Genomic DNA, 15,436 nt, shown 5'->3' on the forward strand with positions numbered 1-15,436 from the left:
GATGTCACCACTATGCAATATATGCATGGAAGAAATCTGCACTTCTACCCCTTACATCTATAAACACTTTAAAACTCTGTTCTTAAATAACTGCATCTCAGAATGAGATTTTATCTTATCTGCATCCCCGAATAAGATTTACCTAGGTGTGGATTCCTTCTTTTTATTTATGCAGCTTGTCATAATTAACTCATCATATACCTGTGGATTTGTGTCTTTTGTCAGTTTCGTGAAATCCTCAGGAATACTGATAGGACTCCAGAAATATCCAACACCAGAGAAGGCATCAATTTTTGACATCCAATCAGAAATATTATACATACAAACAAGTAGGAAAATAGGAGCCACAAGAAGACAAATTAGTCTATTAAAACTGATCCAGAACAGACTCAAGGGCATTAAAACAATATCAAAACTCTATTCCACATACTGTAAAAGCTAATTTGAGGCATGGAAGATATAACAACACTCTGGATCACTGTTCTAGAGGTGAAAGCTACAATGTATAAAATAAGAACTGCACTGCATGGGATTAATGGCAGATTAGATGTTAAAGAAGAAAAGATTATTCATCGTGAAACCATAGCAATATAAACTATCCAAAATGAAACCAAAAGAAAAGAGGATTAAAAAAATTTAAGCTAAATTATCTGTAACCTGTGGGACAACTTCATGTGGCTTAATATATATTTAATTGAAGTCCCTGAAGGAGAGAAGAAAACATGAGGAATGAGGGTAGTGCATTAAAAAAGATGTTTGGGGCCGGGTGCGGTGGCTCAAGCCTGTAATCCCAGCACTTTGGGAGGCAGAGACGGGCGGATCACAGGGTCAGGAGATCGAGACCATCCTGGCTAACATGGTGAAACCCCGTCTCTACTAAAAAGTACAAAAAAAAACTAGTCAGGCGAGGTGGCGGGTGCCTGTAGTCCCAGCTACTAGGGAGGCTGAGGCAGGAGAATGGCGTGAACCCGGGAGGTGGAGCTTGCAGTGAGCTGAGATCTGGGGACTGCACTCCAGCCTGGGTGACAGAGCGAGACTCCGTCTCAAAAAAAAAAAAAAAAAAAGACGTTTGGAAAAATAATGACTTTTCCAAATTTGACGTAAACTATAAACCTACAGATGCAAGAAGTTGAATGCACCTCAAGCACAAGTACCATTGAATAAAATTACATCATGTCTCATTATAATCAAATTGCTTAATCCCAGTGATAAATAGAAATGTTAAAAGCAGACAGGAATAACTGTCAGACAAAATATGTAAAGGGAAACACTGGTCCATCCCATAGAAGTTATTTGAGACTTGTTGAAGCCAGCAAGCAGTGTTTTGGGCAATATTCCTTGTGTGACTAAGGAGAACGCACATTTTCTATTAATAATAAATGTGCTTCCAGTTCCACTGCTGTCCAATAAATCAAGCCTGTTGATGGTGTTGTCCAAATCTATAGTTTTATTATTTTAAAAATATGGTTGACCTAACAGTGATTGAGAGTGGCACTGAAAACTTCCACGAGTGATAGTGAATTTCTAAAAATTATTCCCTGTAGGCTCTGTGTTTGCTTTACACATTTTCCATCAATAAAAACATCTTTTTTGATGTCCCATAGTGTAGGATTGTTGGTGGTAAACTTGGCTTTTATTTATCTGAAAATATGATTAATTTGCTCTTTTTCCTAAAGATAGTGTTGCTGGATACATAATTCTAGGTCAAAAGTGTCTTTTGTTGTTGTTGTTGCAACATGATTTATCTATCTACTGTTGTTACGATTAACACATCTGCTGTCTAATTGCTTTCCTTCTGTGGATGATTTGTTGTTTCTTTCTGGTTATTTTTAAAGTTAGATTTTCTTCTGTGTTCCGCCTTACCCTACAATGTATCTAGGCCTGGATTTCTTATTTTCATTGGTGTAGCTTGTCATGAATTATTCATCATGAATACCTATGGATTCAGGTCTTTTGTCAGCAATTACCCGGGTTCAGTTATTTCTTTATAGCAATGCAACAATGGGTTCATTCAGAAAACTGGCACTGAGGAGCAGGACACTGCTCTAAAGATACCTGGAAATGTGGTAGCAGGTTTGGAACTGGGTAATGAGCAGAGGTTGGAAGACTTTGGAGGGCTCAAAGGAAGACAGAAAAGCGAGGGAAAGTTTGGAACTCAGTGACTTAACAAGTGGCTGGAACCAAAATGCAGATAGAAATATGGATAATGAAGGCCAGGCTGACAAGGTCTCAGATGAACAGGAGGAAGTTATTGCAAACTGGAGCAGAGGTCACCCTCCTGTGCCTTAGCAAAGAGCTTGGCTGCATTGTAATTGTGTCCTAGTGATCTGTGGAAGTCTGAACTTAAGAATGGTAACCTAGGGTGTCTGGCAGAAGACATTTCTAAGCAGCTAAACATTCAGAAGTGGCATGGCTGCTTCTAACAACCTGTGATCAGATATGGGAGCAAAGGAATGACTTCAAGTTGGAATTTATACCTACAAGGAAAGCAGGGTGTAAAAGTTTGGATATTTTGCAGCTTAGCCATGTGGTAGAGAAAGGAAAAAATGTTTTCAGGACAGGAATCCAAACAGGCTGCAAAGCAACCACTTATTAGAGAGATTTGCATGGCTAAAAGGGAGCCAAGTGCTAATATCCAAGACAATGGGAAAAAGACCTTGAAGACATTTCAAAGATCTTTGCAGCAGCCCCTCCCATCACAGGCCCAGAGGCCAAGCAGAAAACAATGGCTTAATGGGCCAGGACTAGGGCCCTGATGCCCTGTGCAGCCTGGGGACACTGGTACCTGTATCCCAACTTCTTCAGGTGGTTCAGTGGTGGTTCAACAGTCTCCAGGTACAGCGTGGACTGCCGCTCTAGAGGGTAAGCCTTGGTGGCTTCCAAGTGGTGTGAAATCTGCAGGAACACAGAACGCAAGAGTGAAGGGGGATTGGCGGCTTCCCTCTAGATTACAGAGGATGTGTGGGAAAACCTGGCTGCCCAGGCAGAAGCCTGCTGCAGCAGCAGAGCCCTCACAGAGATACTCTATGAGGGCAATGCTGGGAGGAAATGTAGGGTTGGAGCCCACATAGAGTCCCCACCAGGGCACTGCCTAGTGGAGCTGTGGGTAGAGGGCTTCTGCCCTCCAGACCCCAGAATGTTTGATCTACTGGCAGCTTGCAGCCTCAGCCTGGAAAAGCCACAAGTACTCAACTCTAACCCATGAGATTGGCTGCAGGGGCCACAAGCTGCAAAGACACCGGGGTGGAGCTGTACAAGGCCTTGGGAGCCCACACCTCACACCAGTGTGCCTCATGGAGTCAAAGGAGATTATTTTGGAACTTTAAGGTTTAATGTCTGCCCTGCTGAGTTTCGGACTTGCTTGGGGCCTGTGGCCTCTTTCTTTTAGCCAATTTCTTCCTCTTGGAATAGGTATGTTTACCCAGTACCTGTACCATCATTGTATCTATTGTATCTGGGAAGTAAATAGCTTGTTTTCGATCTCACAGGCTCATAGGTGGAAGGAACTCATCTCCAGGGGAGACTTTGGACTTGGCATTTTTGATTGAGTTGATCCTGGAATGAGTTTAGACTTTCAGGGACTATTGGGAAGGGATGATTGCATGTTGCAAGGTGAGTTGGACATGAGATTTGAGGGACCAGGGGTGGAATAATATAGCTTGGATTTTTGTCCCCTCCAAGTCCCATGTTGAGATGTAAACCCCAGTGTTGGAGGTGGGGCCTGGTGGGAGGTGTTTGAATCATGGGAGCAGGTTCCTCATAAATAGTTTAGTGCCATCCCCTTGGTGATGAGTGAGTTCTTGCTCTAGTAGTTCACTTGAGATCTGGTCATTTAAAAATGTATGCCCGCCCCCCAACCCCACCACTCTCTCTTGCTCCTGCTCTCACTGCATGATGTGTTGGTTCCCAACCTACCTTCTGCCACGATGGAAGCTTCCTGAGGCCTCACCAGAAGCCAAGCAGATACCAGCACCGTGCTTCCTGTACAGCCTGCAGGGCTGTGAGCCAGTTAAATCCATTTTTTTTTTTTAAATAAATTACCCAGCCTCAGGTATTTCTTTATAGAAACACAAAACAGCCCAATGCATGTAGTAACTTAGAGATATATTTAGAAAACGGATTATCTTTTAAAATATGACTACAGACTAAAATGCAGAGTTCATTAAAATACAGATGATGACTGTGGTTCTCTGGTCTTCTCTTGACTCTTGTTGTCTACTAAGATAAGAAGTCTGGGCTAGGCTGAAGAACTCAGAATCCAGGTCTGGGGTTTCGCAGTACTGTGCTCCCATTTCTCAGTACTGCACTCCATCTCTCAGCACTGTGTGCTCCCATTTCCCAGTACTGTGCTCCCATTTCCCAGTACTATGCTCCCATTTCCCAGTACTGTGTTCTCATTTCCCAGTACTATGCTCCCATTGCCCAATACTGTGCTCCCATTTCCCAGTACTATACTCCCATTTCCCAGTACTGTGCTCCCATTTCCCAGTACTGTGCTCCCATTTCCCAGTACTGTGTGCTCCATTTCCCAGTACTGTGCTCCCATTTCCCAGTACTGTGCTCCCATTGCCCAATACTGTGTGCTCCCATTTCCCAGTACTGTGTTCCCATTTCCCAGTACTGTGCTCCCATTTCCCAATACTGTGCTCCCATTTCCCAGTACTGTGCTCCCATTTCCCAGTACTGTGCTCCCATTTCCCAGTACCGTGTGTTCCATTTCCCAGTACTGTGTGTTCAATTTCCCAGTACTGTGCTCCCATTTCCCAGTACTGTGCTCCCATTGCCCAATACTGTGTGCTCCCATTTCCCAGTACTGTGCTCCCATTTCCCAGTACTGTGCTCCCATTGCCCAATACTGTGCTCCCATTTCCCAGTACTATACTCCCATTTCCCAGTACTGTGCTCCCATTTCCCAGTACTATGCTCCCATTTCCCAGTACTCTGCACTCCCATTTCCTAGTACTGTGTGCCCCCATTTCCCAGTACTATGCTCCCATTTCCCAATACTGTGTGGTCCAATTTCCCAGTACTGTGTGCTCCAATTTCCCAATACTGTGTGCTCCCATTTCCCAGTACTGTACTCCCATTTCCCAGTACTGTGCTCCCATTTCCCAGTATTGTGTGTTCCCATTTCCCAGTACTGTGTGCTCCATTTTCCAGTACAATACTCCCATTTCCCAGTACTGTGTGTTCCCATTTCCCAGCACTGTGCTCCCATTTCTCAGCACTGTGCTCCATTTCCCAGTACTGTGTGCTCCCATTTCCCAGTACTGTGCTCCCATTTCCCAGTACTGTGTGCTCCCATTTCCCAGTACTGTGTGCTCCATTTCCCAGTACTGTGCTCCCATTTCCCAGTACTGTGTGCTCCCATTTCCCAGTACTGTGCTCCCATTGCCCAATACTGTGTGTTCCCATTTCCCAGTACTGTGCTCCCATTTCCCAGTACTCTGCACTCCCATTTCCCAGTACTGTGCGCTCCCACTTCCCAGTACTATGCTCCCATTTCCCAATACTGTGTGGTCCAATTTCCCAGTACTGTGTGCTCCCATTTCCTAGGACTGTGCTCCCATTTCTCACTACTGTGCTCCCATTTCTCAGCACTGTGCCCACAGGTGTGAGCCAACGTGCCCGGCCCATCAGCTCTTCTTGAGCAGCAAGAGGCCCTGCAGCTGGCTGGCTGGCTGGACAGCACAGTTAAGCAGGTGGCCGCATCTCTGCAGTTGCTGGCAGCCCATCGTCCTGGAGATGTAACCCCGCCTGCCAGGCTTGCTCTTCTTTGGTTGTGATGAAGATGATGACAGTGATGGATGCTGGGCTGTGAGGGTCCTGGTTCCTTCGAAGGACATACAGGGGCCTCTGAGATGATGGGCTCTGGCTGCTGGCCTGTGGCATGTGTAGGAGCAGGAGGCTTTGCAAGGCTCTGAGATGATGGGCTCTCGTTGCTGGACTGTAGCATGTGTAGGAGCAGGAGGCTTTGCAAGGTAGACTCTCCAGGCAGGACCTTGATGCAGGGTGGGGTTTCAGGGTGGAAGACCTGGATCACAGGCACCTCCGCTTCTGCAGGACAAAACAAAGTCACTCTCTGAGCAGCCACCAGGGACGGAGCTCAGGTCTCCTTGTGATGGAAACCCACCAGTGGCTTTTACCCTCTTCCCTGGAGAGGCAGGGCTGGCTTCCGGGAGGATCATCACCTTGGCTTAGCCCCACTTCCCAGCTGGGTCTAGTGAGAGTCCTCCTGAGCAAGGCTCCTGCCCTCCCCATCCTTCCAGAAAGCTTAGAGATGAGTGCATCACCAACATAGGCCATTTTCTATTGTTCTTCTTGGGAAATGCATCTTTTTGAAAGACAACCCATCTTTTTTTTTTTTTTTTTTTGAGATGGAGTCTCACTCTGTCGCCCAGGCTGGAGTGCAGTGGCCGGATCTCAGCTCACTGCAAGCTCTGCCTCCCGGGTTTATACCATTCTCCTGACTCAGCCTCTCGAGTAGCTGGGAGTACAGGCGCCCGCCACCACGCCCAGCTAGTTTTTTTGTATTTCTTTTAGTAGAGACAGGGTTTCACCGTGTTAGCCATGATGGTCTCGATCTCCTGACCTCGTGATCTGCCCGTCTCGGTCTCCCAAAGTGCTGGGATTACAGGCTTGAGCCACCGCGCCCGGCCAAGACAACCCATCTTTTATCACTAGATATTTTAAAAAATATTTCTCTGGCCGGGTGCGGTGGCTCACACCTGTAATCCCAGCACTTTGGGAGGCCGAGGCAGGTGGATCACGAGGTCAGGAGATCGAGACCAGGAGATCTGGCTAACACGGTGAAATCCCGTCTCTACTTAAAATACAAAAAATTAGCTGGGCGTGGTAGTGGGCGCCTGTAGTCCCAGTTACTCGGGAGGCTGAGGCAGGAGAATGGCGTGACCTGGGAGGCGGAGCTTGCAGTGAGCCGAGATCATGCCAATGCATTCCAGGCTGGGGTATAGAACTCTATATATATATATATATATATATATATATATAGACAGAGAGAGAGAGAGACTCTGTCTAAAAAATATATATATACATAGATTATATATATATTTCTTTGTTTAGGGCATTTATCAATTGAATTATGTTGTGTCTAGAATTTTATTTACCCTTCTTGGATTCACTGCACTTTATAAATCTGTGAGTTGGTGTCTTCTAACAATGTTGGCAAATTCTCAGCCAAATCTCCTTAAATACAACCTCTTGCCAATTTTCTCTTTTCTCTTTCTGGGACTCTAATTAAACATAACATAGTCTTCAAACGGTATTCTCATTAATGTTTTCGACATTTCGCATTTCTGTCACTTTGTGTCTATTTCAGTAATTTGTTCAGCTCTAGATTCTAGTTCTCTAATTCACTTTTCAATTGTGTCTAATTTGTTGTCAAATCCATCCATCAATTAAAAAAATTTGTATTAGTTTTATTTGGTATTTTTCTCATTTGTATTAGTTTTATTTGGTATTTTTCCAAATCTGCTTGGTAATTTAAAAAATAGTTTTCTGTTCTCTCCAGATATTTTTGAGTTTGTGTTTTCTTTATGTTTTGGTCAGCCAAATTCAGTATCTGAAGTATTTGTGTGTCTGTTTCTACTATGGTTTCTGTTGCTTCTCACTCATAGTGCTTTGTTTTCATGTGTGGTGAGTTATTTTTCATTAAGAGTTGCTCATTTGCTTGTAATTTTATTTGTGAGAAATCTTTGAGCCGTAGGATGAAGGTTTGTTACTCATAAGGAATGATGCTTGGCCCCTGGGAATGATCAGTGCAGAATCACTCTACGTTAAACTCTCCGCTTGGGGAGTTTCGGTCACTCACCTCGCACACAGTTAGGGACAACCTGTTGCTCCAAATACTCGGCAGTGTTTTTTCTCTCTTTCTTTCAGCTCTAGGGCTCGAGATGACTGATCACTCCTGATTTCTTTGCGGGTGGAGAAGTGAGTTGCTTCTACTTTGCCACTGCAATGAGGGTACCGCCATCTGGGGGTGCCAACTTTAGGAGATTACTGATTGGCTTGCCATTTTGGCTGTGCTCTCAGCTTGATCTTCTCTTTCTAACTCTTGTAAAGCTGAAAATGAAGTTCACCAGGTTTCCCAAACGCCCTCGGGGCAAAGGCCAGCTGCACTCCCCACTGGGTTTCTCTCTGGGTTCCTCTGTGCCTTCAGTCCCGGCCTGAAAATTCCTTATGTCGCCTCAGTTCATTGATGCCTTTAAGAATACTTACCCTCACACTCACATGGACGCGGACACACACGCGCACACACCCCCTAACTTCTCGCACTCACATGTACCCGGACACGCACACGCGCACACATACAACCCTAACTTCCTCGGACACGCACGCACACACACAACCCCCTAACTTCCTCAGTTTTCAGAGCATTCTCCGATCCTCGTAAGTGACTTGCCACATGACTAGAACCTCAGGCTTCATATCACTACCTTCTTTCTTTCCCCTTCCTTTTCCCTTTATGCCATCAGTCTGTATTCCACGATCTTTAAAATCTACCTTAAGTCCTTTCTGGGATTACATAAAAATCAGACAACTCTCTTAGCCACCATCCCCTTTTCTAGAGATAGGAGTGACTGACTCCTACCCACAGGCACTTTGAGAAGGGGAAGGCATACTGAAGACGTGTTTCATGTGGGCTACAGTAATTCACAACTGTAAGATGTTATCACAGCCAACATCTGCTTAAAACCTTAGTGGTGAATACTTTTTTTTGAATGAGGCTAAATCATTTCAAAAGCACCCCAGGAAGACCACATGCTTTAGAAATGATTTAGCCTCATTCAAACATAATACAAACGATAAAGAACATGCAAACAATAAAGAATGTGACCTGAAATTATCCATAACTTCAGCAGACAAGCTGTGGTTGGCTGAGTTTGAGCTTCCATAAAACACACTGAATCATCTTGTTTCAATCACTAATCAAGCTCTGCCATGGGAACTTGCTGTTTGCTATGGTTTGGACATCTGACCCTTCCAAACCTTATGTTGAAATTTGATCTCCAGTGTTGGAGATGGGGCCTCACAGGAGGTGTTTGTGTCATGGGGTGGACCCCTTATGAAGAGAGTAAAGCCCTCCCTCTGAAGGGAGTGAGTTCAGCTCCAGTAGTTCTTGCTCTAACCAACGCATGGGCTCTTGTTGAAAAGGGCCTGGAGCCTCCTCCACCCCTTTGCCTCCCCTCTCTCCATGTGATCTCTGCACATGTCAGCTCCCTTCACCTTCTGCTGTTGGCGGAAGAAGGCTGAGACCATCACCACATGCGGGGTTCAATCTTGAACTTTTCAGCCATCAGATTCACAAGCCAAATACATTTTTTTCTTTATAAATTACCCAGGGTCAGGTGTCTCTTTGTAGTAACACCAATGGACAAAGACACCGCTTGTGTCCATCACTGTTAGCCACTGTTGCTCATGGCTCCATTTGATGCTCACATGGAAGGATGTCCACAGCAGCTGTCAGTTGTTTGCAGATGATTTGCAAGTTGACGCATCAGCCAAGTGTCCAGCTCCACTTCTTGGGCTCTGCTACTCCTCAGCCGTTTCACTGTTGCACACAGAGGGAATGGTGGGAGAAGCACGTAGAATCAGGTGCTGTTCTGTAGACATTCTACATGAACTCAAGTTGTAGCTTCTTAAGTTTGTCCTCCATATGACTGAGACAGTTTTTTACAGCACCACTTTACTTCATCTTTCCTTGAAAGATTTTAATTTTGCAATACATGGTCAGTTTCTTGCAATCTTTCCATATCTCATTCAGCTCCCCTTTGATCTCAGGGGATTTGTCTTCTCATCTCAGCTTGTCTCCAATTATGATTTTGGCTCCTGCCTCATTAAGCCCCTGTGCTATGCATCTCAAACACTGTTTTTCTAGAGAACAATTTTCCTAGGTTTGCTGTCTCTCTGGGCTTTCCTGGTGATGTCTATTCCCAGTTCTGCAACATTTTCACAGGATATACACAGAACCATCAGTCCTGCCCTCTTGTCCTCTAGGGTGCTGGTCAGGGCTGTGCTGCTGGGAGACCTTGACCTTCCTCAGGGCTCCAAGGCACCCAGCCAGCTGTGGGAAGCTGCCGGGAGCACAGGAACCCTGAGGATCCCAGGGCTCTTGATGTTTTCCCCGATCACAGGACTTTTCTTGTATGGATCATGCCTTTGAGGATTCAGTGTGCCCTATACCCTTTTCCTGTCCAGCTGGTTTTTGCGAGGTGCTTCTCTGAAGCATTGTGAGACAGCAGGTACTGAATGGTAGAGTTCAGGGTGCAAAGGAGCTTGCCTTGCCTTGGAAAGCACAGGTAACAGCTTAGAGAAAGGGCTGAGGTCTCATTTTAGATACAATCATGTCTCGTGTTTCTTAGCTGAGGGGATATAGAAGTGGAGGGACAGCATGCTCCTCTGTTTTCAAGTGCTCAGCTTCCTATTCTGATGGCAGAGCATGGCTGGATGGTTTCCCAACTCATGTGTGTGCCTCATAGCAAATTCCTTTAGCCTTCTAGTGAGTAAACTTTCCCCCTGATTCTGGTAGTCAATGATCATTTGTTTCACAGTTAAATTTCGCTGCATTCTATGGATCGTCCTAAAGGTTTGAGCAGAAAGCTCGGATAGGTAGGGTCAGAAGCTTCTAATAGAAATCATCTTAAAATGGCAGGTGTTCATTATTTAAAGTTCTTAGATAAGTACAATTGGGTGAAAATAATTCTTAGTTTAGACTTAAAAGCAAATATGAAAATGAGCAGTCTACAATTTATACATTGTTTACTGCCGAGAAAATAAAGATGAATTGATATTTTCATACCTCGTCTGCCATGCACTACTTCTAAAGACGGACACGTGGCTCACATTCTGGGGTTACTGTTGACATCAAGAGACAAGGAAACAGCAAGCATCCTAACCCTTGAGTTTGCACTGGTGATTTTTTAAAGAAGATATTGCACTCTCTAGAGAACCAAACCTGGGCAGATTTCAACAAAACCCGTACTGCCACATACCTTACCTGAATCTCAGGCTTCACTTTCAGCACTGTCGGTTTTCATGGGCTGTCTTCTTTCTTGTTGTAGCCTGTTTGCAGTATTCAGAAAGAGAAACAACAGAGAACGTGTGATGTAATATTTGTTATACTGCCGAAGTGGACAAAATGTGTCAACGAGAGTACAGTTTAGAGATGAGCTTGTGACGGGGGCAATCGCTTCACCTCTCTGAGTTTCGGAGCCTTCGTTTTTGTGAAGATGGTGATAAGACCGCACTGCTGGAAGAATGTTGCTTTCTTCTTCTGCATGTGTGCTGATACAGCGAGATAAAGTGTGTTTTCCCTGATCAATAAGAGGGTCTTGTGGTAGCCAAGGAGGCTAGTTTGGATTTCTAGCATGAAAAGTGGGGAAATATGGGCCCACAAGAGGTCATCCCATGCCTGGCACCTTCTCACAACTCTTGCTTGATTGTGGCGAGTTCTGGCTGTCAGGGAGCCTTAAGTGTTTTTACACCCACATCTTGGGTACAGGTGTTTTGCTCTCTGCCCTGATGCTACACCAGCCCAGCCAGCCAAGGACTTGATGGTTTATGCATGCTGGCCAGCTGGCAGGAGAAGTGACCGTGTTGCTGCCCAGACTCTGCAAAGGTTTGGAGTTCGGGCTTATCTTAACTTGCAATGCTGAATGTGTCAGGAATTAGAGACCAGAAATGTGCAAAATCTTGCTGTGAAAGTTTTTGAAAGACCCACAAGCAAAAAAGTCACTAGGAGACTTCTAAATCAAAACAGCGTATCTATCACATGCTATAGTCTTCCTTCTCTGATCCAATCCTTACTAATTACAATCGGCCGGGCGCAGTGGCTCACGCCTGTAATCCCAGCACTTTAGGAGGCCGAGGCGGGCAGATTACGAGGTCAGGAGATCGAGACCATCCTGGCTAACACAGTGAAACCCCGTCTCTACTAAAGAATACAAAAAATTAGCCGGGCGTAGTGGTGATCGCCTATAGTCCCAGCTACTCAGAAGGCTGAGGCAGGAGAATGGTGTGAACCCAGGAGGCGGAGGTTGCAGCAAGCCGAGATTGCACCCCTGCACTCCAGCCTGGGCAACAGAGCAAGACTCCATCTCAAAAATAAATAAATAAATAAATAAATAAAATAAAAATTATAATCAGGATATAAATGGATCCATAAATGAGTAAAGACAGGACATCAAAGAAAAGCAAGAAGGGAAACCTTTGTTGGATCAGAAATGATGACTCCTAGAAGGAAAGAATGCAAATGGAAGCCGATGCAGAAGGTTCGGTCAGGACGTGCTGCAGAACCTGGAAGAGCCCCCCAGGAATCGCCAGTGAGGAGCAGTGGATGCTCCGCTGGGCAGGGCTCCTGATGGGACAATTAGCTGGGGGACTTGCAGGCTGAGCAGCCAGGCAGTGACTGCTGCTGCAAAACTTCCCACACCATAGGCAACAACGGGAGTGTCTGCCACCAGATTATTGCAGTGGGCGCAGTAGTCTTAGTAGACACAGAAAAGTGCAAGGAAAAAATGTACAGAAGGAAGTGACAGGACTCAATAAGCAAAGGAGAGCTAAGGTACCACCAAACTAATCCAAAAATTACTGAGGATAAAGAGAAAATAAAATATTAATTTGAAGTGAAAATAAAAGTATGACAAAGTATGATAGGTGAAATAGTGGAGGATTGTGAAATGAAGGTCGGTGGGGAAGAATGTAGATAATGTTGTAAAACTGTGTTTAAGTCTGTATATAAAAATGCAGAAGTAGTTTACCTAAGGACAAAATGGTATTGTAGGAAGCTATAGAGGCTGGTCCTTCCACTGGAACAACCATTGAGCTATAAAGAGTAATTGCAATTAATTATTTGGAAACTCTGGAACCGGGTCAGGCATCTATGGGAGAATGCTTGAAGAAAGGGGAAGCTGGGCCTGGAGCGGTGGCTCATGCTTGTAATCCCAGCACTTTGGGAGGCTAAGGTGGGCCGATCACGAGGTCAGGAGATCGAGACAATCCTGGCTAACACGGTGAAACTCCGTCTCTACTAAAAATACAAAAAAAAAAAAAAAAAAAATTAGCCGGGTGTGGTGGTGGGAGCCTGTAGTCCCAGCTACTCAGGAGGCTGAGGCAGGAGAATGGTGTGAACCCAGGAGGTGGAGCTTACAGTGAGTGGAGATTGCGCCACTGCACTCTAGCCTGGTGACAGAGCAAGACTGTCAAAAGAAAAGAAGAAAGAGAAAGTGAGAGAGAGAGAGAGAGAGAGGGAGGGAGGGAGGGAGGGAGGGAGGGAGAGAGAGAGAGAGAGAGAGAGAAAGAAAGAAAAGAAAAGAAAAGAAAAGAAAGAAAGAGGAAGGAAGGAAGGAAGGAAGGAAGGAAGGAAGGAAGGAAGGAAGGAAGGAGAAGCGGCTGGTCCTTTGTGAGTGGTGGACACGAGCCAGCTACCGCCTCCATTTCTTAGTCCTGCTGTGCCTATAAGAGTAGCAACCCACATTCCTGGAGCAGCTGGCTGATGTCAGAGTGAGCATCAGGGACCTTGTCCTCAAAAAATTTGACGTGGTACATTTTGGTCAGTCTGGTGGTGCCTGAGGGATCAATACGGAGACTGCCTTGGTTTTGATCCACTTGGCAGCAGTGGCTTCCTCCAGCAGCGTCCACTGGAAGATTTAAAGAGACAGACCTTCCCCCTTGTTTGTAGCTGGATATTTGAGGAAATCTTTGGTAGTTCACTAACTGGTCATATAGATAAAGGAAGAGCAACTTCAGTGACAAGAAATACACATTTTGCAAAACTAGTTTGAAAAAGTCAGAAACTGATGGTTCCAGCCTTTAACAAGAGAAAATCCACAGTCCCAGAGGAGGAGAAGCACCTGATTTTTAGAGTTATCACATTATGATACTCATAATATCCAGTTTTTAACAAAAAATTATAGAACATGTAAAGAAATAGAATAATATGGCCTATTCACAGGAGAAAAAAACTTGGCATAAACTATGTCTGTGAAAGCTCAGACATTTGAATTACTAGCCAAAGACATTAAAGCAGCTGTCTTAAATATTCTCAGTGAACTAAAGGAAGTCGCTGACAACTAAATAAAATAGGAAAATGACATATGAGCAAATTAGATTATTAATAGAGATAGAAATTATATATTTTTTAAAAACCAGAAAGAAATTGGAGCTGAAAAGTACATAACTGAAACAAAAAGTTCATTAGAAGAGTTCAACAGACCTGAGCAAGCAGAAGAAAGCAGAAGACAGTGACACGCGGTATGGACAGACCTCGGCAATTCAGTATTAAGCGAAAAAAGTGATTCCCCAAAGAGTCCAGATATTACATACATACAACGTCCTTTCTGTTAAAAAGAAAAAAAAGAAAAAGTTACCAATGTATTGCATGTATGTACTCTTTAGGAATATACATCTATATCTATATAGATATCTAAGGAACAAAATTTAAAGGCAAGCAAGAGAATGAAGAACATGAGCGGGGTGCAAGGACTTGGAACGGGGGCCCTGACAGCAGACAAAAACGATGTCAGACTCTGCTTTTGTTTTTGGTGCTTCCTCCATTATCATAAATAAACAAAATACAGAATCAGTGAAGGAAGCAGGTCACTCAGATCAAGGATGCATCAGTGTTCCTACCCAGGATTGGGATTAGTGTGACTCTGGGCACCTGGGATCCAAAACAAGGGGAAAGAGGCAACCACCATTCACTACGCCAGACGCTGGCAGTGACGTTCACAACTCCAGGAGCTCACACATGACCTTCTTGGGAAGCGATACGAATATCCCTCATATCCTTGTGAGGAATAGGGGCTCAGAGTGGATTAAAAACTTATGAGGTTACAGAACCAGCAGCATCTCCACACTGGCCTAGAACCCAGGTCTGTCTGATGCCAAAGTCCAAATGCAGGTTACGGTGCCAATTAGCTCCTGATCGCTCTGCTAAGAGGAGCTTTGGATTCCTGCAAAGAGTGAGAGAGGGGGGCCTGGGATGCCTCTGGGGGATATCAGAGCAGCAGGATCAGACGCAGGTCCTGGACTGAGCCTGCAGCTAAGAGAAGCAGCTCACAGGCCAGGTCTGGGGGTGCAGGCCAGTCCCCATCAGACTCTCCGTGACTGTGGCCACTGGAGTTAAGGGCCAGGGTGTGACCTTCCATGGTCAGAATGGGGCTCTCCTAAGTGGAGTGAAAGACAAACCTTAGATCTTCAGGTGGGTCCTTCTGAATCTCTGGGGCCACAGAAGGAAAACTGGGCACTGCAGCCTGATGGGGATGGGAGGGGTCAAGTTGTGCAGCCTCCCTCTCGCTGCGCAGCCTCTTGGGAGCGAGCGCGTGGGACGTCTGCGAGGACCTGCGCCCTTAGCCTTACACCCTTTGCTGGGCGTGTGAGTGCTCAGCTCTCAGTGCAGACGCGGGACGTCTGTGAG

The 15,436-nt window shown here is 45.2% G+C and overlaps 1 protein-coding gene and 1 pseudogene across 20 annotated transcripts in view; both read right to left on the bottom strand.

The window, feature by feature from the left end:
• Positions 1-757: 757 nt before the first annotated feature.
• Positions 758-15,436, bottom strand: part of LOC135964414 (tubulin polymerization-promoting protein-like) — an 89,224-nt gene continuing 74,545 nt past the window's right edge. For 7 of the 20 annotated variants that reach the window (XM_073993077.1, XM_073993066.1, XM_073993064.1 and 4 more), the window contains 2 exons: positions 11,018-11,082; positions 9,289-9,571 (listed from right to left, as the gene is read on the bottom strand). Coding sequence is in view for 13 of the 20 variants with exons in the window: in XM_073993085.1 (XP_073849186.1) it covers positions 11,025-11,082 (58 nt within the window). In the remaining 7 variants the exon portion in view is untranslated. Of the gene's footprint in view, positions 2,896-4,086; positions 6,058-7,831; positions 8,083-9,288; positions 9,572-11,012; positions 11,083-15,436 lie in introns of those variants that run through there. The other 13 variants (XM_073993093.1, XM_065546054.2, XM_065546050.2 and 10 more) reach the window with 6 other exon arrangements.
• Positions 4,090-5,892, bottom strand: LOC141406955 (uncharacterized; annotated as a pseudogene).

The sequence above is a fragment of the Macaca fascicularis genome, chromosome 6, assembly GCF_037993035.2.
Source record: "Macaca fascicularis isolate 582-1 chromosome 6, T2T-MFA8v1.1".
Lineage (NCBI taxonomy): Eukaryota > Metazoa > Chordata > Mammalia > Primates > Cercopithecidae > Macaca > Macaca fascicularis.